Below are 22,261 nucleotides of genomic sequence, written 5' to 3' on the forward strand. Positions count from 1 at the left end.
ATGTATGCCGTGATAGACGTGGACTGCAGTGACATGATGAAATATTAATTAGATTAAAACCACTCTAACCGTGGCAAACCCTACGCACTGATGGTATAGCCTCTTAATGGCAAACCAATGTAAATTATAGAGTTTAATGAACCATGAATATAATGGAATAGTGTCCTTTACATTTTCTATCAATTAACAAACAAGTACATATATTATTCGATCTGGTCTCGTTCAGGAATATTTATATGGTTACTGTCTTCAGAATAAAAGCTCAAAATGATTCCGAAATACAACACAGGCTGTTTAGTTTTCTTAAACAGTGTTGGTGAGTATCCATGTGTAATCAGACTTGTAATTAGAGAATAAATGATAGGAATTTTTGTTTTTACTATCCTCTACCGTTTGATAGACGACAGGCAAGTCTAATATTTTGAGTAGTGGATGCAGGCGCAGTCGGTACCCAATACGATACAAATATAGAACCTGCTATCATACGGTAGAGGATAGTAAAATAATATTTTTATCCTTTATTCTCATTCTTAGTCAGTTAAATATTATTTCAATAACCAAATCCTGTTTTATTGAGCAAAAAAATAAGTTACCGTTATGAAAACTTCCGTCTTTCTGAAATGAACGAAACTTGTGTACCGGTTTAGTTGCGTGTATTCGATCTCGTTCGCGTATTATTATTGAACGCGCTACATACTCGCGCTTCGACAAGCGTCTTCCGCGACGACGCGGTTGCTGCCGTCTACCCGGGCGTCTATACCATGTTGTAAGAAATGGCTCGACTTGTTACTGCTCTGTAAATCTCGGGTAATACATCTAGAATGCATCATATCTGTAGCACAAGCTAAGCCTAACAAAATAGTGTTTGTAAAGGCTGAAAACGGAGTTTAGCTTAAAAATGTCTATTTTGGAATTATAATGACATATTTATAACTCGATCTTTTGTTCAAATTAGATCCATTGCACCCTTTTTCAGATTTTTTATGTAACTACAACCACATCCATTGACGTATTTTCAACTAAATTTCTTGCAATCTTGCAATCTTGCTGATAAAACTATAACCCTACTACATTTATCACATAATCACATAATTATGTCTTTGTAGAAAATAGCTCACTTTTAGTACTACTGACTCCGAAAACCAATATCACCGAAAATCAATATCTCCCAGAAAATCATACCTTTTTGTGGGCAGGTTGGTTCTCAGATGTTATTCGTTTTCGGTATGTAATAAATGGGACATATTAAGTAGGACTAATAAAACTATGCGTTAACTTGATCTACCACAGTCTTGCTCACAACCATCGCCACCACGATTACAGCAGAACAAACATGCTTCATTGGTTTAAAACCTGATCTGTCACAATCTGGCCAACTGAGATGGGGTTTACTTCTGGACAAAGACCTGAGATGCAACTGTACCAAAATTCTGGCCAAACCAACATTATCCGTACAACCACTTCTAGTAGATATGTGTAAACAGAGCATTGCACAGCACAACAGAATTTGGTTTACTGACACCCCTGGTTTATTGACTAAACGACTTGTGTGGAATACAGAGAAGTTGAAATACTTAATCAATTGCCCTTATACAGGTATGTTATGTTTAAATATCTATTCAACTAACTTGTAACTGAAAAGAAAATGGTTTTGGCAAGACATAAGGCACAGCTGCTAATGTTCGATCTTGAAAACAATCATCGATGCACAGTGTCATCGCCCCGATATCTTCATGGCAGAAAATGCCATGGCAGGTTGAATCCACAGCCACGCATGGCCATTGTATTCCCACCTGTTTAATAGTTTTTAAATGCATAGTGGGCTGAAGGACATCCGACTAAGGCTAATGACATTAGCCTGTGACTGACCTCTGTACGGTCAGCGAGCATACATTCGCCATTGTCATCTGCTTATAGACTGCCTCTACGATAGTCTCCTACACAGCCAGTTTGTGTCAGTCGGTCTGACACTCGTCGATCCTGTATGTTCGTGATAGCCACATACAGTCTGGCCCGAGACTACCTCCACGAGGGTCTACGCTGCGCAATTTAAAATCTTGAATTTTGGTCACTTTTTCAGCTCAAGACGCAAGCTACTCTCTCAAGCCGCAAACTAACGACTATCATATCTGTTCAAACAAAATATATATTCGAGTGCAAGGAACCACATCTGGTTTCTTTATACGAAATCATTTACGGGGGATATTCATCATTTTCCACATCCAAAGATTTATCGTCTGAATATCAATCGTGCATAGCACATTAACGTGTATCGATCCCGTGTATTAATTTCATTGTCTCTGGTTGTATAATGTAATTATTAACCGGGCGATGTCGGTGTGCGATGTTGCTTCGATATTAATGACCTATCGACTAATTAAGTAATTGTAAAATGTTAGAAAATAAAGATTTTGTTTTTTAACCACTGCCGTACATCTATCCTCTCATATAACACGAGTGACATCATCATTTTAAATAAAACAACGAGGCAAAGTTGCTCTACACCATTCTTTCATTCGTAAACAAATAAAAAATGTTAATCATAAGTAGGGGAGACCAGGGAGTGTTCGCCATAGTGATGTCAATATTAAGTTTAGAAGGGACCGGATTGGGTGATGTGAAAGCATGTCTTGGCTACATACAACCCAAATCTCGGAACTGAATACCTCACAATAGCACCAGTGTAAAGCAAACAAACAAATTTGCGAGGTAGGGCACGTTCGCCCATGCTGGGGCAATTTCGCCCATATGGTGGGGTAAGTTTGCCCTAATAAAAATTATATATAAACAATATAAACAATAACATAATTTAATGCAAACGTTTAGTAAATGGTATAATTGGGCAGTCATTCTCTTCCGTGGAGTATACTAAAATTATTGGAGGGGTATAAAGGAATCTAATAAATGTAGAGGTCCAAAGTGAGCAAAAACTTTATTGACAATTTCGGGGCTTTAGGAGATAAACGGTGGTATGAGTAATACTGATACCACGTAACTTTAAAAAGCATGTTTGCCAGTAGTTGTTTTTGCTTACCCGGTTGGGGCTAGTCCGCTTTGGGGCTTTACGTCGTGTTATGCCTACTAAACACAAAATGTCGATCTTTTGATTGCATAATGTGTTGGGCAAATCGTTCACCTTCCGAATTAATATAAGAACGACAACCGTCTCTGCAAGGTCTGGAGATTATTACAATATTACTAATTCAAAAAAAGTAAACTTACTTCACTCGGAAACGCTTTTTGACAATAATTTCTGCGGCGAGATGTCTCGGACTGTCTTGTTTTCTTGGATACTTAGCTGTGACGTGTACCAGCTAATTACATCATCATGGTACTTTCCCAGCAGTCACGAGATCAGAAACACGTGGTGGGCGGACTTGCCCGAAGGTGGACAGTCCCAGGTCTCCCTTATACCAAATTTTAATCAAATTAAATCCTACATTTGAAAAGGAACTACCTAGGGTTTAGAATCGACCAATCCCGTTGTTGCTATGCGCCTCCGATTGTTTCAAATGGCGAAAACGCATATCGCGTCGACTCGCACGCGCTGAACCGGGTTATACGTGTCATATAACAAGGCTAAGAACCGAAAGGATTGCAGAAACTTTCTCAAGTGTTTAAGAATGGTTAATAATACATTACCAATAACAGTTGAATGATATCACAATTAACAGCAGTTACTTATTTGATATTTCATATATAGTAACAAGGAGCAACCAATCACCAATGACCAACTGAAAGAAAGATTTTGACTCCACTGCCTAACCATTTTGATTTTAACTGATTTGTCATATTTTATGAATACACAAATGATTTGTTTTAGATACTGATGAATGCAACCCTAATTTGTGTCAAAATGGAGCCACATGTGTTGACGAGCTATTCGATTATAGGTGTATATGTATGGCTGGATATGAAGGTCCTACCTGCCAATTGGGTAAGCATGAATTTTCATATGCAGTTTGAAATAAATGATTTTATTTAAATATATAATTCGTATAATAATACCGGAAGATAACAGAAACATACAATGTGTATCTGAGATTGTGTTCTTACTGTTAGTAGATTGCGATGTTACATACGTCCAAACAAACATTTTGGTAGATTAAGGATCATTTCATGCATACATGTATATCATGACTTTTTTTTTCAAATAAAACATGTCGGCAGTATTCCACAAGGTTGATCACCATATTTTGTTACAAAGACCCTACTGTAGGTTTGGCATAGAGGGTACTGTAAATCGTTGGTTTCCATCTTACTATGTGATCGTACCACCAAAGTTACCATCAAACATGAAGTTTCCAGAGATATATTGAAATATTCTCTTCTCCAGGGTTCTGTTAACGGCCCACCAGGTTTTACTCTGTATACAACACCTGTTGGGGACATCATAGGTGATCAAGGTATTATGTTTCATGTGTATACTGACGACATACAGATATACCTTGATTTTGATCCAAAGATCCAGGGTGACTGCCAGCGTGCCATAACTAGCTTGACATCTTGTACAGCCTGTCTCAAAAAAAATTGTGCAAGTGAAAAGCGCCCTCTGTGGCAATTAGAAAATACCGTTGTGACATATTGCTTACATCATCGTCAAGGGCATAGTCTTAGCTCTCAAATGCCGTTTAGTCTGTTCAATGTGCTTGTTTTAATTTCGAGATATGCTTACTTAACAACAAAAGGGTAAAATCACAATTGTGCCACTTTTACTAGGGAAGAGGGTTGTACATGTAAATCAATGATAGCATCAAGTTTATCAAGAGTTCCTTCCTGAAATCAAAAGAATGCATCAATTACACAACAATACAAAATTGTTTTTAATGTTTTATCATGATAAAGGTATAATGATTCTCTTTTCCACTTACGACAAATTAAACGATAAATAAATATTTCACATTCTGCTGTAAAATTAAATACATGTGCATGTCAATGATTTTACCATGGTAAATGCTGTTCTTTTTCTCATTCAAGACATGTTAAAAGACAAACAAATATTACACACTTATGGGTTAATGAACTTTGACAAGTTCATGAAATTTGACAAATTAATGAAATTATACAAAATAATGCCACGCGCGTGTTGATGCGTCTAATGCACGAGCCCCGAAGGGGGGAGTGCATTAGACGCATCAACATCAGGTATCATTGATTTACATGTACAGCCCTATTCCCTAGTAAAAGTGGCACAATTGCGATTTTACCTCTTTGTACTTAACTAAACATATCTCGAGATTAAAAAGAGCAAATTGAACAGACTAAACGGCATTTGAGAGCTAAGACTGTGCCCTAGACGTTGATGTTGATGTCACAACGGTATTTTCTAATTGCCACAGAGGGCGCTTTTCTCTTGCACAATGTTTTTTGAGACAGGCTGTATATCAAAGATTAATGATTGGATGGTTGCTAACACACTCCAACTCAATCAAGCCAAGACCGAGTTTATCGTTTTTGATAGCAACCGTGTCAAGTTTTACCATCTTTTGCCAATCTGGAGACTCAACATGTCTGAACAAATCAGCTCCTTCCGTAGACCAATTGATATTCATATAAGGTATCTTTGGCGTATTCGTCGCTTCATTACCCGTGAAGCTTACCATAATGCTGTTAGGGGACTGGTCCTCTCGCGCCTTGATTACGCAAACTCTCTGTTGTGGACGCAGTACAGTAGATCTTAAGCGTTTACAGCGTCTTCAAAAGAAAGTCGAACGGTTAGTTTTTAGTTTTGGCCGAGTCAAAATTGGAGCATTCTCATATTTTGACCCCATAGAGCCAATCATTTGACGTTTGGGACTGGAGGCATTGTATAGGGAGAAAATACATTTAATGCCAATTCCAACGATTCCAAGATACCTTTCTAATTTGTTTGATGCCTAATTTACTTTTAAACATCCTATTAGTTGACGTTGAAATAAGGACAGGGGCAAGAGTTCTACAATAATCAGTAAGTGTGCGCTTTAAAATTGAATGACCCTCTTCTTATGTCATAAGAATTGATGTGTTTGTTGTGTATCATTGCAGATATAAACGAGTGCTCTTCAGACCCCTGTCAGAATGGCGGGACATGTGTGGATAGTGTGAATGGTTACAGCTGTAGCTGTATAGCGGGATATGTTGGCGCACATTGTGAAACAGGTTAGTAAATTTCACAAGGTCTTTAATTGGCAAACTATCAACCGATGGTGAACAATACTCCTTGACAATTTCTTCATCAGACTCTTGAACAATGTATGAGTGGGGTTCATATAAGAAAATTAAGATTATTACCCTCAACCGCACGTACCAATTTTGAAAAGCAGGCAAAAAATACCTACCTTGATTTTTGAAATTCTAGAAAAAGGTTTTTCTTTTCACATTTAAAATATATTCGTAAAGTTTCTAAAACAGTTTGTTCATACCTTTACATTGGTTTGAAACATAAATGAAGGAATATTGTAGCAAAATACCCCAATCACATACTATGATTTGTTGGTAAGTTTATATTGCAGGATTTGACTATGGTTTCTCAAATAAACCACCCGTCCACCAGCACCTAAAAAAGCTCAGTGATTTATAGCGCGCTACGCATAGGCATAAACCCACAAGCCTAGTCCCTGCATACTTTATGGAAATTCACTGACCATTGTGGCCCAAGACACACCATATTAATCATTTAATAACAATCAGGGACTTACATCTAAGAAGCGCACACCCTAAACCTACCACAATAAACCATCGCAACCAGCATCAGCTCCCCGAGTTATCATACGGGTAACCGTAAAAATAAGCGCTTTGTTTCTTGTCTAGTGAGATTTCAAGTTTCACAAAACAAACAGGGACTGCGCCGGGGCTCAAATTTAGAAACACATACAGTGTACACCATGTACACCGGAAGCTTAACACCCACCGACTGCGCTAACTTGAGCTAAACAAAGCGTTTTTCATTAAACTATTAAAATGTGTATTTTTATGTTTGTTAAATCATTCATGGCAAATGAAGTATTTTCTAAGAGCACAAAATCGGAAAGGGAAGCTATAAATGAGAATTGGGTTTAAACAAGCTACCATCCAACCTCATTATGGTCATAAATTTCTACTCCCGGGTATATTTTCATTGATCAAATTAGGTAACATTTTGACGGTGTTTATTTCAGATTTTAATGAGTGTTCTTCAGACCCCTGTCAGAATGGAGGTACATGTGTGGATAGTGTGAACAGTTACAGCTGTAACTGTGTTTCTGGATATGAAGGTGTACATTGTACAACAGGTATGCTTTTGCCAGTGCGTTTAACTACACTTTGCTGTTGGGACACATATGTGATACAAAGATAATTTCATAATATTTCATTTCAGATATTGACGAGTGTTCTTCAGGCCCATGTCAGAATGGAGGTACATGTGAGGATATTGAGAATGGCTATAGTTGTAACTGTGTGAATGGATATGTAGATATTCATTGTGAAACAGGTTTGTTGTGTTTGTTTGGACTAATGCTCAAAGTGCATATCACATCCTATATAAATAAAGTTAAGGTAGGAACAGGAAATCTGTAAAATATATCTAGCCTGGAAAACTTATTTGATGATACACACTAAGACACCCAAGTGTAAGCAACCTCTTAGAGGCTGTGCACTAATTATGAGCCATCCAGATAAAATTTCCAATACTTGCTCCCCCTCTCAGCCTGCCAATAATCCTGCCAAAAAATCCCCCTCTACACATGCCAAATTTTTGGGATCTCGATTTACAAACCTTAAATGGTCTAAATATGATCGCAGTGGGCAGGAAAATTTGCATATTTAAACTTTTCCGTACTTTTTCCTAAGCCATTGTGGAGCATTGTATTCAAAAGCTGCCTATGAAAGTGTGTCAAAAATCACTTGCACCTTCTCGGCTTGCCAAAAATTACTCGCCCCCCTCCCTTTCGGCTGGCCAATAAATGCTCCCCCAATTCTACCCTCCCCAGGGCTCATAATTGTTGCACAGCCCCTTAAGCATGTTAAATAGAATTTTGAATTTATAGAAATTTGTATTCAAAATTTTGACTATAACAACGCCAACCAGGCATAAGCTACAATTGACCTATCAGTGGGTCAAAGATATCAAAAATGTGACTATAATAATGTTTATTACTCAGACATATTATAATTATGCATATTTTGAAGTTTCCCAGGATTAAACTATCTATCCAAATGACATGTGAATGGGTAGCTAATGACTACATTCATGTCTTACAAAAATCAAGCTGGAACTTTTGACCCATGAGCAAACTAGACAGAGACAGACAAACTCTGCAGGCAGAATACTGCTTATATTACACACAACGAACCATGTTCCTACAACATCTTATACACACCCCCACACCCCACACCCCACACACACCACACACCACCCCTACGTACCCCGGCACACATACATAATCCCCACCCTACCCCTAATTTATAATGTGACACTATTGACGTTTCATTGGCAGATTTTAATGAGTGTTCTTCAGACCCATGTCAGAATGGAGGTACATGTGCGGATAGTGTCAATGAGTACAGTTGTTACTGTCTTGCTGGATATGAGGGACTGCATTGTGAAACAGGTTGGTAATCCAGCACAAGTGTATTTGTATCCTATTCTACATTTCTATCAACAATCTATATGCGCCAACCACATTGGTTGAAGTAATATATATTTGCCACCCTCCTGCCAAAACATGAAGTACAGATTTCTGAATGAAACTATGTATTCATGTCTGAACACTGGTCTATGAATGGGTATGAGCCATCATGATCACATAGTACCTAGCCATTAAGGATGCGGAAATAGGATGTAAATAAAAAAATGCATATTTACAACTGAACTTTGTGCGTATTATATAACGTGCCAAAAATATATTTAATTTCAGATACCGATGAGTGTTCTTCAGGCCCATGTCAGAATGGCGGTGTATGTGTGGATCAAGTGAATGGCTATAATTGTAACTGTGTTACTGGATATCAAGGTGTACACTGTGAAACACGTATGTAGTCTTGTACTAAATCAGTTTTATTAGTAATCAGATAGATGATGCAAAAGGCCACCTGCAATCAAGGCATGGCAAGGGATGATTAAGTCATCATAATATTGACACCCTACATGACCAAATGATACATTTTGACTTCTTGGAACAGGTGTGATAAAGTAATTAGCTAATTGAGTAAGAATGTTGTAAGATTTTACAACTATTCTATGGACACCCAATGTAGGCAGTATCACAACGTAAGAACATCTATTTAATAAAGTAATCATTTGTCTCTAAAGATCGGTGCTAGTCCAATTACAAACTTATTTGAATGCGCTAACCAAGGTCAGGGTAACATGTGCGTTATCCTCCTGTTTGAATTTGCCTATTATCTATGAAGTAACCTAAATTAATATCCAACTTTGTGATCATTATTTTATGCACTGTGTGCACCTAATAAAAATCATCATTTGTAGTTACCGAAACATTCTAGACCATACTGACGACAATAACACACTACTTGGAATATAATGAAATTACACCCATTATCGACATGTTATCCTGGACTTTAATTCTTTTTTTTAAATTTAATTTTGAAGTTAAAACTTCCTGCTCTTTACTGATATAACATTGTACACTTTTTCCCCCTCAGCAATATGTACCCAAGACTGTCAGAATGATGGCACCTGCACAGCACCTGATGCCTGTACATGTTCACCATGTTACACAGGTGCAATATGTGAATCAGGTATGAAAACAACAATAAGCCCTTCCACAATTTCGGAAATCTCGGCCTGCGCATGAATTGCGCATCAACATCCGGGCCTTTTTGAAATATGACAACCATGTGAAATCCGAACCTCGTTTCATTGATGATGCGGGTGCTGGCTGTGTAATAATCCTAAACCATATCCTAACCTGAGTATGTGTGTTATCAAAAATTGCCATCTGTACAAGTCTGGTGTCAATGACAGTATAAAGTACAATGCCACCTCAACACATAGGCAAGGTCGCACCCCAAAAATGTGCCTCGGAAAAAAAGCCCTCAAAAAGTCCACTTTTCAGAGTAAAATCGGGGTAAAAATATCCAAGAATGTACAGATTAATAAGAAAGAAACAATAACAAAGGGACCAATTGTTTTATATCGTAAAACATTTCAAAAAAGTTTTGCCTGCAAGCGTTGCATTTAAGGGGGAACTTGGAAGGTCGACATAATCATTCCTTTCCAGATTTCTTTTATTATCCTTTTCTTGGCTGCTTTTTCCAATACAGGTTTCCAATTTCAGACTGCTTACACTAGGGAAAGTGTCACTATTTCCCATGCACCCATCATGGAGCAATTCATCAAAACACCAACTCCTCCCTTACAGAAAATATATCAATACTAGGTACGCCTTCAGAACAAAAACAATTAGGTTGCTTCTTTGATGGTATGATGAATTCTTGTGAAGGCATCACACTATTTCTTGTGCCCCTTGAAACAATTGCTTTTTCGCCATTAACACAAAGTTTTTATGTTAATGTTAGCTATCCAGTACCTTATATCTTTCATATAATAATCATATAATATATCAATACCAATTTTTTACAGTTCTGTCTGGAAGTCCTGGACCACTTGGTCTAGAGGATGGTTCTGTTACTAACAATCAATTCACTGCGTCTAGCACCTATTTGGACTTGTCACCATACAAGGGAAGACTCAACGATGCTAGATTCTGGGCTGCCTCATCGGGCTCACAACCATGCTGGCTACAAGTTGACTTCTTGACTTCTGTTGTCATTACTGGCATTAAGACTCAAGGAGCTGGCACAGTTGGTCAATGGATAAAAACATTTCAGCTCAAATTTGGGACAGATGTCAATGCCTTGAAAGATGTTGCTGGGGTAAGAACATTTTACCTTTTCCTGCTTTATCATTGTTTTGAATAAGGTGACTAGATTTGCCCGATATAGATCTTGGCCCAATGGTGCACATTGACCGGCTGCATACAGTCTGTTTAAAAATATTTTAGTTATGCAAAAAAAAAGAGGCTGAGATTTAAGGTATGTTAAGCAAAGCATTAGGTATGTTAATCAAAGCATTACATCTTATGATTACAGCTGCGTTTGACATGTTTATTTTATTTTGCAGACTTTAAATGCCAACACTGATCAGGGAACTGTGGTAGAAAATATCATAAATCAAGTCATCGCCCGCTATTTCCGAGTCATGATTTTAACATTCCAGTGGCACCCTGCTATGCGCATGGAAATTATAGGATACCGCTGCATCTAAGTTAGATGATAATACAGAACCAGTTTACCTGGACATACAAAATTGTCAAGATCATGAAACTTTTTGTACCTGCCAGGCACAGCTGGCCGGTACTTATTTATATAGATTGGGTTTGCTGTTGTTTCTAACTTTCTATTAGACAGTTTACGAACAAACCGGAAAATATTGCCAAAAATGATCGTGGTCGTAACAAAATAGAAATACCAAATTGTGTGTGGAGACAACAGAAGTTTTGTGTTGATATTGCATTACTAAGGTAAAATAAGTATATATTTTAGGAACTTTCTTTCTGAATTGAAAATTGACCTTGGTAGAGTATAAACAACAGTGTGGTAATAGCTATTTTCAAGTAGAGTCAAGGCTATCTAGCAGTGATTTTGCTCTAAGTAAAGGATTACAAGTTTTGATGTCATTCCGCAGTATTTCAGAAAACTTGCTTATATATTATGGCGTTTAACGGGATAATAATTAGATGTAAATCATGCTAACAGTGTGTGTAGGCTTGGAATATATATTTGATGTTTATACAGACTTGAATATTTTTTTTCGCAAAATTTAAAATTCCACGACTGGTCTGGATGGGGTCTGCATAAACCGCACGGGGTAAATATTAATTGGGATGTGTCGGGAGACGGTGTAAATAATTGTTTGATACTAGAGTTTAAATTATGGAGTGGTGAATTTACCTAAAATGATGGATTTAGGGAGGTTGAATTTGCAAAATTCCACGATATTTGCTAAACTAAACTGAACTAAACTAAACAATTTTTGAAAAATAGAAGGAACTTAAAAATATGGCTTTTTAAAGTGATACGTACTCAGAACGTTTGACCCCACCCTATTCAGAACTCCTAAAATTTACGACCCCCACCCCTACATATTTCCAGGAACAGGGGGGGGGGTTAAAAAGTTTTTGGCACGTAGGGGGAGTGTAAAGACACAAAAATACAAAATAGCCTGATTCTTTTCGCGCGTTGCTCGCGCAAATGTTCCAGTAAAACCAGAATAAAAGTATATGCCAGATAAGGGTATTTGATCAAGTGCTTTATGTATTCATTAGTCAGTAATATGTAATTATGATTATGAATTGTTAAAAATTGTCTTGTCCATAACTTAATTTTGAGGTTTGTGCCAGTTCCTTCTGTTCTGCTCTTTAAATCACTACACTGAAAAGCTGCAATATCTTCAGTTCTTCTTCAGTGTTGACAATTTTTACAATAATGTTTTATGTAGTCAGGTAGTTAGTACAGATTATTAATTTACTAACGGGACACCCGCGCTTAATATGGAATACTTTTTCGCAAAATTCCCAGACTGGTCTGGTAGAGGTCTGCATAAACTGCACAGGCTAAATATTAATTGGGGTGTGTCGGGAGATGATGTAAAATAATTGTTTGACAGAAAATGTGCTTTCCATTAGTTTACATTCTGGCGCTCATAATGTAGTGAATTAGCCTAAAATGTCGCATTTAAGGAGGCTGAATTTGCTTTTTGTGGCGGTAAAATTTGTGAATTTGAGCAACATTATTCTGACATTATCAAATTTATTTAGGTTTGAGGTGATTTTATTAAACCTAAATACCAAAAAGTGTTCGTCAGAACTGAAATGCACCTGTGATCTACCAGTTTTGAAAGTGGCAGGAGCTTTAAAAAATATGGCTCTTAAATGTGGTATGCACTCAGAAAGTTTGAATGGTCCACTGGGGCCAAAATCCTGTGATGAATGCCAGTTGGTGACGAAGTTTAAGAAATATCACCTCAAACCCCTATAAATTTGATAATAACAGAACCATGTTGCATAAAGTCTGAAATTGTGTCCCCCACAAAGCTCAGCCATTTTAGGCAAATTCGCTACATTATGAGCACCATTATGTAAACATATGGAAAGCACATTTTCTATCAAACAATTATTTTGCACCATAACACACCCGAATTAATATTTAGCCCGTGCGGTTTATGCAGACCCGTTCCAGACCAGACTTGGAATTTTGCGATAAATATTCCATATTAAATGTCATGTCTGTACTTATATCAATTAAAGCTTATAATAAGGGCTTTGACATGGTGGTCACCGACTTTTGAGGCCAATTCTTGACCGTTTTCAACCAAATAAATTCTAAGCATGTCCACGTATATTCCTCGATCTCCCGTATGAATTTCGCGACATTTGGATCGAAACTGACGGAGCTTTTGCGTGGACACACCCACACACCCACCCCAGCATCCACAAAACCCACAACATTGTAAGAACACAAAACTTTTGCACGCTATGCGCGCACATCGTCCCAATAAAGCCTTTTTGGAAGCTCAAACACATGTACGGATTCTAAAAAACAAAACCGGTATATGTATTTGCAACTGCAATATCGTCTGTGCCCCGACACCCCCCCCTCAGAAAAACCTGGCTAGGCCCCTGCATTTTGAGTCAAAATAGTCTAAGATTTTCACACGCTTCGCCGCAAATAAAAGTCCTAGTAAAACCAGAACAAAATATACTCGTCTCCGACCCCCCTAAATTTTAATGCTTCCGTCGCCACTGATTCCAATCATAAATGGATGATTTATTATAAACATAATACGTACTGGGTTGCATAAACATACTTATGAACTACTTTACAAAATGATAAAACATTACCACAATTCCACATATTTTATATCAATGACATGAGTACAATTTAATTGCACATGAATACAACAAATTTTAGTATCATTAATATGTTTCCTCTGTCCTTTGATGTAGAATGGTACATTATAATGGGGAGGGGGGGGGGTCAAAAAGGTTTTGAACCTAATATGAGGGGAATCAAAAATCTTTTACGTTCACGAAGGGGGGTGTTAACACATTTTTGACATGAAAGTATTTCTGAACACTCCCTTACACTATGAGATAAGACACTCTGTACAAACGGCATTTGCGTACCGAAGTTGAGGACAGCAAAAATGTGCTTCTTAGTAAAATTAATAATCCATAATGTGATGGACACGCAGAACCAATCACAGAACAGAGTTTTGCCTAGTCTCGGACCAGACTGTATGTCAGGACCGGCACAACTGGTTGTGTAGGAGACCAGCACGGGTTTGCACGATAATTTATTAATTTATTGAGAATCACATCCATATAATGGTATGTGTACTATATATATGGTATATGTGTACTGTCCTTTCTACAGTCTATGTCCGGAGTGTCTCATGCCTGATTTAATCGAGTACCTGACAGAGAATAAATATGAAACCCAAGTCCCAAGTGTTGCTAAACATAGGCCTGTCATATGTATGAAAGAACAAATCAAATTCATCCTCTGTGTCTATTGCGCATGTGAAAAATGGCATGTATGAAAGAATCAACCCAAGTCCATTTAATTAAGTTATTTTAAAATAAAATGTACATGTAAGTTAACTCAAACCGGCAGTGTATATATCGAAAGCAGTGAAATCGGACATTCCTAAGCGAAGATATTGAGTTCGTAAGTTCTGGTATTACAAAATTGGAAATTGAGATATCGTGGGTAAAAAGCTGAAAAGACAAAAAACCCAACGACAACAACAACAACAACAACAACAAAACAAACAGACCAGAACAATTTGGAGTACATGTAATGAATTAAAAGAGTTGACATGAGATTAGGAATTAATGTTTTCTGCTGTTTCAGTGTGCATGTTCTCATCGTTGATGGTTTGGTGGACTGTCATGTAGATGTAAGCGTGATCCTAAAAATGCCTTTCACATTGACCAAAACTAATTACAAGACCTCTTCTACATTGAGGCTGGCTTTCCCTTTTAAAGGGAATTTTTATTTAGTCTTGTATTAAACACATTGATTGAAATCCAGTATGTATAAAAGTCCACTTGTAACATCTTCATTGCTGGAGAGTGACTTTTGGGGAAAAAATGGGTTTAATCAAAGAAAGTGTGTGGTTTATATTACATGGCAGAATGCTTATCAACGTTATACATATCTGTGTGATTTATTTTGTATTATCTTACTAGTGGTAATCTCATTCCAATATTATTGTCTTTGTATATGATTAAAAAAACCACCCAAGTCCAGAATTTAAAACGAGCCCCACGAAGTCCCTGAAATGCTAATCGTCACACCTAATACAGTTTAACACACCCATTTGCACGTACAACTTACCATGTTGACCAGGTAAATCTAACTGAAGGAATTAAAATGATACACAGGTTTTTTTTCTCAAAATCACTTCCCATGGACTTCATGGACTTCCCATGGATTCATGTATTCATATATTGACAACGCTGTTCAGAAAGGGTTTATAGAGAACCACACCATAGACCCTAGAAAGGCCACAAAATGAGTTTTTAATGGAATGAAAACTAAAACTTTTTGTGTTTCAATATTTATTGGATTTTTAAAAAAAAAAAAAATTATCAACAAATTACAAAAATCACAAAAGAGCAACAACAGACAACATATTTTAAAATAATTACAAAATGGTGGGTATTTCATAGTTTATAATGATCATGCAGTCATCATAAGTAAAGATATTAAAGGTCAAATCTCCATTTATGTAAGTGGGAGTTAAGCTTACCTTTCTTTTTTTGCAATTTGTTGCTTCAAGTCATCCATGCCATACATCCAATATCAATTAGAGCAGGACATGGACTATTAAACATTTAGGTTAATTTTAATTACAATTCAGTGAATGTACACCTGCGACCCACATGTTTTCTCGAAATTCTGACCATGTGTAGGGTAATTATTTCGCGTTCTGACAATTTGCACATTTAGTGGCATCAAGGGAGCAAAGATTGGGTCTGTTTGTACTGATTCAATTCAGTCTTCATATTGATTATAGATTGAGTTGCAAAAACAGCAAAAAGTAGGTATAGAGAAAGTAAGCGTGGCACATCCCATTACAATTTTTTCGAAGACTCCGCCGGAATAGGCCCCTACTAATTGGCTGAATAAAGAGCGATGAAACTCGTCTTTTTACTAACGTGTAAGTAATATTCTCTTTTAGTTTCTCAAATTTGAAGTTAGCATAAACTAAATAGTTAAAGGCACTGTCAGTGATCTTCGAAAATTGCAACGGAAAACAGAAAATTGCAACGGAGAACAGAAAATCGCAACGGAGAACCGAAAATCGCAACGGAGAACCGAAAATCGCAACGGAGAACAGAAAATCGCAACGGAGAACCGAAAATCGCAACGGAGAACCGATAATCGCAACGGAGAATACTCTACTCCAAACACTGGTCGGTAACCAAACAGTTGTCTAACTGACACAACAGCAAAATGCACTGACATGGAACAGCTTCCTGGACCACATTCACAGCCCAATAATTGGCACCCAACACAAGAAATCTGTGAGTAAATAGAATAGTGTGGAACAAGACCTGTTTCTTGAAGAAAGTGTGTGAAAAGCAGAAGCAGCCCCGTTGGACAACTGCTTGGTTACTGACATGTGTTTAGAGTAGAATATTGAAGTAATCCTGTGTGTAATTTTTGTTCATTTTTATGGACAGGATTTTAAGATATGACATTGTGAAAAATTATACGTTTCTTTTTGAGGCCAGTTTATATTGAATTAAGCTATGATTTTGTTTATAGAAATATCAATGTGTCATTTGTTCTGCACATCAAATATGAAGTTTCGACTCTACAGCCTGTCTCAAAAAAAATTGTGCATGTGAAAAGCGCCCTCTTTGGCAATTATAAAATACCGTTGTGATATGATGCTTACATCAACGTCAAGGGCGCAGTCTTAGCTGTTTAATTTGCTTGTTTTAATTTTGAGATATGTTTATTTAACAACGAAGGGGTAAAATCACAATTGTGCCACTTTACTAGGGAAGAGAGCTGTACATGTAAATTAATGATAGCTGATGTTGATGCGTCTAATGCACTCCCCTTTCAGGGCTCGTGCATTAGACGCATCAACATCAGCGCGCGTGCATTATTTTGTCTAATTTCTCTCCCAACAAGTAATACGCGTTCATTAACCTATGAGTGTACAATATTCGTTTGTAATTTAACATGTCTTTTAAGGCACTTAAAAGGTGACTAAGATAACAGTATTTACCATGATAAAATCATTGACATACAGATGTATTTAATTTTACAGCAGAATGTGAAATATTTATTTATCTTTTAATCTGTTTTAAGTGGAAAAGGAGAATCATTATTCCTGCGTCATGATAAAACAGTAAAAACAGTAAAAAAAATTGTATTGTGTAATTGATGCATTCTTTTGATTTCACGAAGGAACTCTTGATAAACTTGATGCTATCACTGATTTACATGTAAAGCCCTCTTCCCTAGTAAAAGTGGCACAATTGTGATTTTACCCTTTCGTCGTTAACTAAACATATCTCGAGATTAAAACAAGCAAATTGAACAGAACAAACGGCATTTGAGAACTAAGACTACGCCCTTGACGTTGATATAAGCATCATATCACCACGGTATTTTCTAATTGCCAAAGAGGGTGCTTTTCACTTGCACAATTTTTTTTGAGACAGGCTGTATTTAAAAAATAGCTATTTAATATGTGACATTTGGTACGAGTCGTACTTGACTCAAGGCCAGAATCACCTTTTACCCGAACTCACACGAATGCACAACACAAATACACTGTTTGATTAAGCTAACAAAATCTAAGTATTTTTAATGGAAAGCACGTTATGATTGGTACAATATATGACAACAAATGCACATACACAATAATCAAATATAATCACTCTTTAACTATTTAGTACTTAGCCAGCATTCTTCTTCTTGGTGATCATAAAGTTCTTGCAATGTTCTAGACGACTAATGTAATATATCCGTATTCACTTGTCCTGCGAAAATCAGCGAAGTCCAGTGAACACTTGCGTTTATAAATATCCTTGCGTATGAAATCCTCACGCAAAAATGGCGTTGCTTTCTCTTTGCGCTGCTTTCTCCAAACTTAACTCCTTGCGCTGCTTTCTCCAAACTTAACTCCTTGCGCTGCTATGGTGCTATTTCCACCTTTCACACAATATCTTCAGGAAGCAGGACTGCGATGCAGTTGTCCCCACTTATTTTGACAGTTGTGTTGCTCCATTAACCAGACTTCAGCAAATCGGCAGAAGAATATATATTCCTTTCTTGGAAGAAGTACGTTCTTTGACGTATTCTAGATCTTCTCCGACAACACTGGCAGGCAGTAGTGCATTGACTACGTAAAATATTTCTGGTTAGCAATTTCGTTTCTTTGAAGTATTGACTGTAAGCATATTAGCTAGCTAGCCCAGATCAACACTATAAACTATGAATAATTGTGTTTACATTTTCTTATATACCAAGCAGTGGGAAATCCCAAATATTAATAGCCAAATGTGATCTTGGAAATTCCCAAGCCTTAATTATATCATTAACCTTTCACATGACATCATTTCCTGAGGGGAATCTCGTGATGTCATCTTCACTTTACAACCTCATGGGGGTTTCCAAATATTCCAAATTAGATATGATTTTAATTTGTTTTGCTCAATTTAAGAGGGGAATTCCCCCAAAATGTCATCACTCATGTATTTTTGTAAACAAAGATAAATAATCAAATCAAATTACTCAGGGCACATCACACATTTCAGGCAAAAAAATGATAAAAATCCGTAAATAGCGTAACCGTTGCCATGGAAACGGCATAGAACTCGCGGGTTACAAATTTGCCAACATGGCAGATATATGATTTGTCCATTTGAAACATCTGTCCAAAGACGCAAACATTTCATGGGCTGGCTCCTATACTGAAAGGCATAATGGTCAATGTAGTTTACCCTACTCAACTCAATGAATCTGTTTAAAACAGGCTCAGAGCATTTCCTAATTTCCAGATAATTTATATCCTCATGATACCACCTGAACATCACTCATGAATTAATATTGTATTATTTATACGTATTGGATGCACACTGCAATGATTAACCATGATTAATGTTCAAAGCACCGTGAATATTAATGGAATAATTTCTACCAATTAATTAATTGTCTACCAATCGACTGCTCAGTGCCAGAAGCCCGGGGGGCACTTCAATATGAAATGGATATAGGTGTAGGGCTGGCACTTCCGCACTAAAGGGGCATTCGGTGAAAGCAAAATGTAAAAAATATGGGGTCATTGGGTGAGAGCATGATTTTTGGCATTCAGTGAGAGCAAAATGTAAAAATATGGGGTCATTTGGTGAGAACATGACCTTTTTTTAAATGGAATCTTTGAGTGAGAGCCGAAACAGCGCCACAAAAACCTCGAAAATCGAATTTTTAGTTCTAAATGGCTTCAAATTTCTTTGTTTTTTCAAAATAAATAACAAAATCAGTGATAAATGAAAATTACTGTTCAAATTGAACTTGTAAGGGTCTTTGGGTGACAGGTCAAATGGAAAAATAGGGGGTCTTTGGGTGACAGAGCATCTGTTCGTAAAACAATATGGGGTCTTTGGGTGACAGCGATGCTGAAAAAGTGGGTCTTAACAGCCCTACATACGCGTCACCTCCAAAGTAGGAGTGCCCCTCCCCCCCGGGGGGGCCAGAAGTGGATAAGTTCAATAGCTGCAATGTGTAGCACCCATGCGGATGAGTACAATATATATATAAAAACAAATTCAGCTTTCTTTCATCCTTTTCCTGGCTGCTTTTCCTCATGGAGCAAAAACAATTAGATTGATTCTCTGATGGTATGATGAATTCTTGTGAAGGCATCACAATATTTCGTGTGCCCCTTGAAACAATTGCTTTTTCGCCATTAACACAAAGTTTTTATGTTAATGTTAATTCGATCCAATATCTATATCTTTCATTATATAACAGTTCTGTCTGGAAGTCCTGGACCACTTGGTCTAGAGGATGGTTCTGTTACTGACAATCAATTCACTGCATCTAGCATCTATTTCGACTTGTCACCTTACAAAGGAAGACTCAACGATGCTAGATTCTGGGCTGCCTCATCGGGCTATCTACCTTGTTGGCTACAAGTTGACTTCTTATCACATTACTGGCATTAAGACTCAAGGTGCTGGCACAGTTGGTCAATGGATAAAAACATTTCAGCTCAAATTTGGGACAGATTTTAATGCCTTGAAAGATTACACATTGTCAAATGTTACTGTGGTAATAACATTTGACCTTTTCCTGCTTTATCATTGTTTTAAATAAGGTGGTTAGATTTGCCCTATATATATAGATATTGGCCCAATGGTGCACATTGGCCAGCTGTATACTGTTTAAAGATATTTTAGTTGTGCAAAAGAAAAAGAGGCTGAGATTTAAGGTATGTTACGCAAATCATTAGGTATGTTAATCAAAGCATTACATCTTATGATTTACAGTTGAGATTGACATGTTTTGCAGACTTTAAATGCCAACAATGATCAGGGAACTGTGGTAGAAAATGTCATAAATCAAGTCATCGCCCGCTATTTCCGAGTCATGATATTAACATTCCAGTGGCACCCAGCTATGCGTATGGAAATAATAGGATACCAGTGCATCTAAGTTGGATGATAATACAGAATCGGTTTACCTGGTAATATGAAATCGTCAAGATAATGAAACTTTTTGTATCGACCGGCTGTGGCTTATGTACTTATTTACTTTGGGTTCGCTGTTGTTTTTAACTTTCTATTAGACAGTTTAAGAACAAAACGGGAAATATTGCAAAAAATGATCAAGTAATCATAACAAATAGAAATATAAAAATTGTGTGTGAAGACAGCAGAAGTTTTGAGTTGCTTTTGCACTACTAAGGTAAAATAAGTGTTTCGGAACTTTCTTTCAGAATTAAAATTTTAGCAAATTCGATGGTCCTCTTACCATGCCCTCCGCCCTCCGGGTCACGGCTATCTAGCAGTGATTTTGCTATAGCAAAGGATTAAAGGTGTTGATGTCATTCCACAGTATTCCAGTTAAAAAAATCCCTTTAAAAGGGATGAGCAGCGACAAAGTTCATCATTTGGCTATATGGGGAACAAACTTTAGAGTAATCTTTGTTGCACGAAACTACTGATGAAGTTTTGTGTGATAATCATCATTCTAGTATTAGTAATACTCTGATCTCGCACCAAACATGCATCTTCACACGCAACTTTCGCACCGTATCCACACCCCATACACCCACCAAGCTCATACACATGGCGTGGACAGTTGACACATCCCGACAAACATCGACTTACACGAACTAATCATGCTAATAGGCCTATTCTTTTCGCAACAGTAAGGGTTATAGGTTAACACATTTAGAATTCTGTTCAGATGCAAAATGTATTTAATATATGATTATGTTGTAGAAAAATTCCAACTTGAAGCATATTAATGAGGAGTAAATGTCCAATCCAATTTTATTAGGCCCCATGAGCCGGTTGCCTTTGTTTTATTCTTCTTGAAAATGACTATGTTTGTGCTACACTGAAGTTTATCACGGCAAATGTCATGTTTAAATGACCAGTACAATTGAACTGTATGCATTTATAATTATGTGTTTGAACAATCTTTGCTAGTTTTTTTGTCACATCAGCATCAAATGTCAATATTTCAAACGACAATACAAGCTATTAACTATAATTTATTTGTTAACTTTTATTTGAAGGATTTTATGATTTTCCCCCAAACCTTTGGCAGTCAAACCGTATAGTGGTCATGTCTTGGATCCTTGAAGCCACCTTGAAGCCATTCAAAAAGACACAGTTTGTTTTTCACCAAAAGACTTTTTTGCCATTGTTTTAATAATAGACAAAAACACATTAGTGTTTATCTTTTAGCAACATGGTTAATGTATAGTAGGCTAATAGGCATATAGCAATCATGCATACCATTTGTTGTGTGCAATTAATTTCTACAACGGAAGAAATCAATTCAATATACACATATCATCCTGGCCATAATCATGATGAAAAGACAGATATATATGAATCATATTCATATTGCATGAAACACATCTTATCTTCTCTGTAACGAATTTTCTCTTTTTGGCACCTTATCTTAATTGAAGTTGCTATACACATGACTCGAATGTCGAAGCTACTCGAGC

General features: G+C 37.0%; 1 protein-coding gene and 1 long non-coding RNA gene across 2 annotated transcripts; both read left to right on the forward strand.

The window, feature by feature from the left end:
- The first annotated feature begins 7,394 nt into the window (after positions 1 to 7,394).
- On the forward strand, positions 7,395 to 8,941 carry LOC140144629 (uncharacterized). Its single transcript, XR_011857917.1, has 3 exons — positions 7,395 to 7,450; positions 8,457 to 8,570; positions 8,877 to 8,941. It is a non-coding gene; the product is annotated as an uncharacterized lncRNA (long non-coding RNA).
- Positions 8,942 to 9,199: 258 nt separating this feature from the next.
- LOC140144637 (lactadherin-like) lies at positions 9,200 to 20,240 on the forward strand. Its single transcript, XM_072166450.1, has 6 exons — positions 9,200 to 9,212; positions 9,625 to 9,720; positions 10,565 to 10,857; positions 11,392 to 11,504; positions 14,419 to 14,519; positions 20,047 to 20,240. Exons 1-6 carry the CDS (start codon positions 9,200 to 9,202, stop codon positions 20,238 to 20,240), a joined length of 810 nt encoding a protein of 269 aa, XP_072022551.1.
- The last annotated feature ends 2,021 nt before the right edge of the window (positions 20,241 to 22,261 follow it).

The sequence above is a fragment of the Amphiura filiformis genome, unplaced genomic scaffold, assembly GCF_039555335.1.
Source record: "Amphiura filiformis unplaced genomic scaffold, Afil_fr2py scaffold_68, whole genome shotgun sequence".
Classification (NCBI taxonomy): Eukaryota; Metazoa; Echinodermata; class Ophiuroidea; order Amphilepidida; family Amphiuridae; genus Amphiura; species Amphiura filiformis.

What these genes read in the sequence shown, in the direction of transcription:
- LOC140144637 (XM_072166450.1), top strand. An exon ending in GTTGATATTGCATTACTAAG is followed by an intron (nt 11,505 to 14,418) that starts GTAAAATAAGTA and finishes TCCTTTCTACAG; the next exon opens with TCTATGTCCGGAGTGTCTCA. An exon ending in TAAACATAGGCCTGTCATAT is followed by an intron (nt 14,520 to 20,046) that starts GTATGAAAGAAC and finishes ATTATATAACAG; the next exon opens with TTCTGTCTGGAAGTCCTGGA.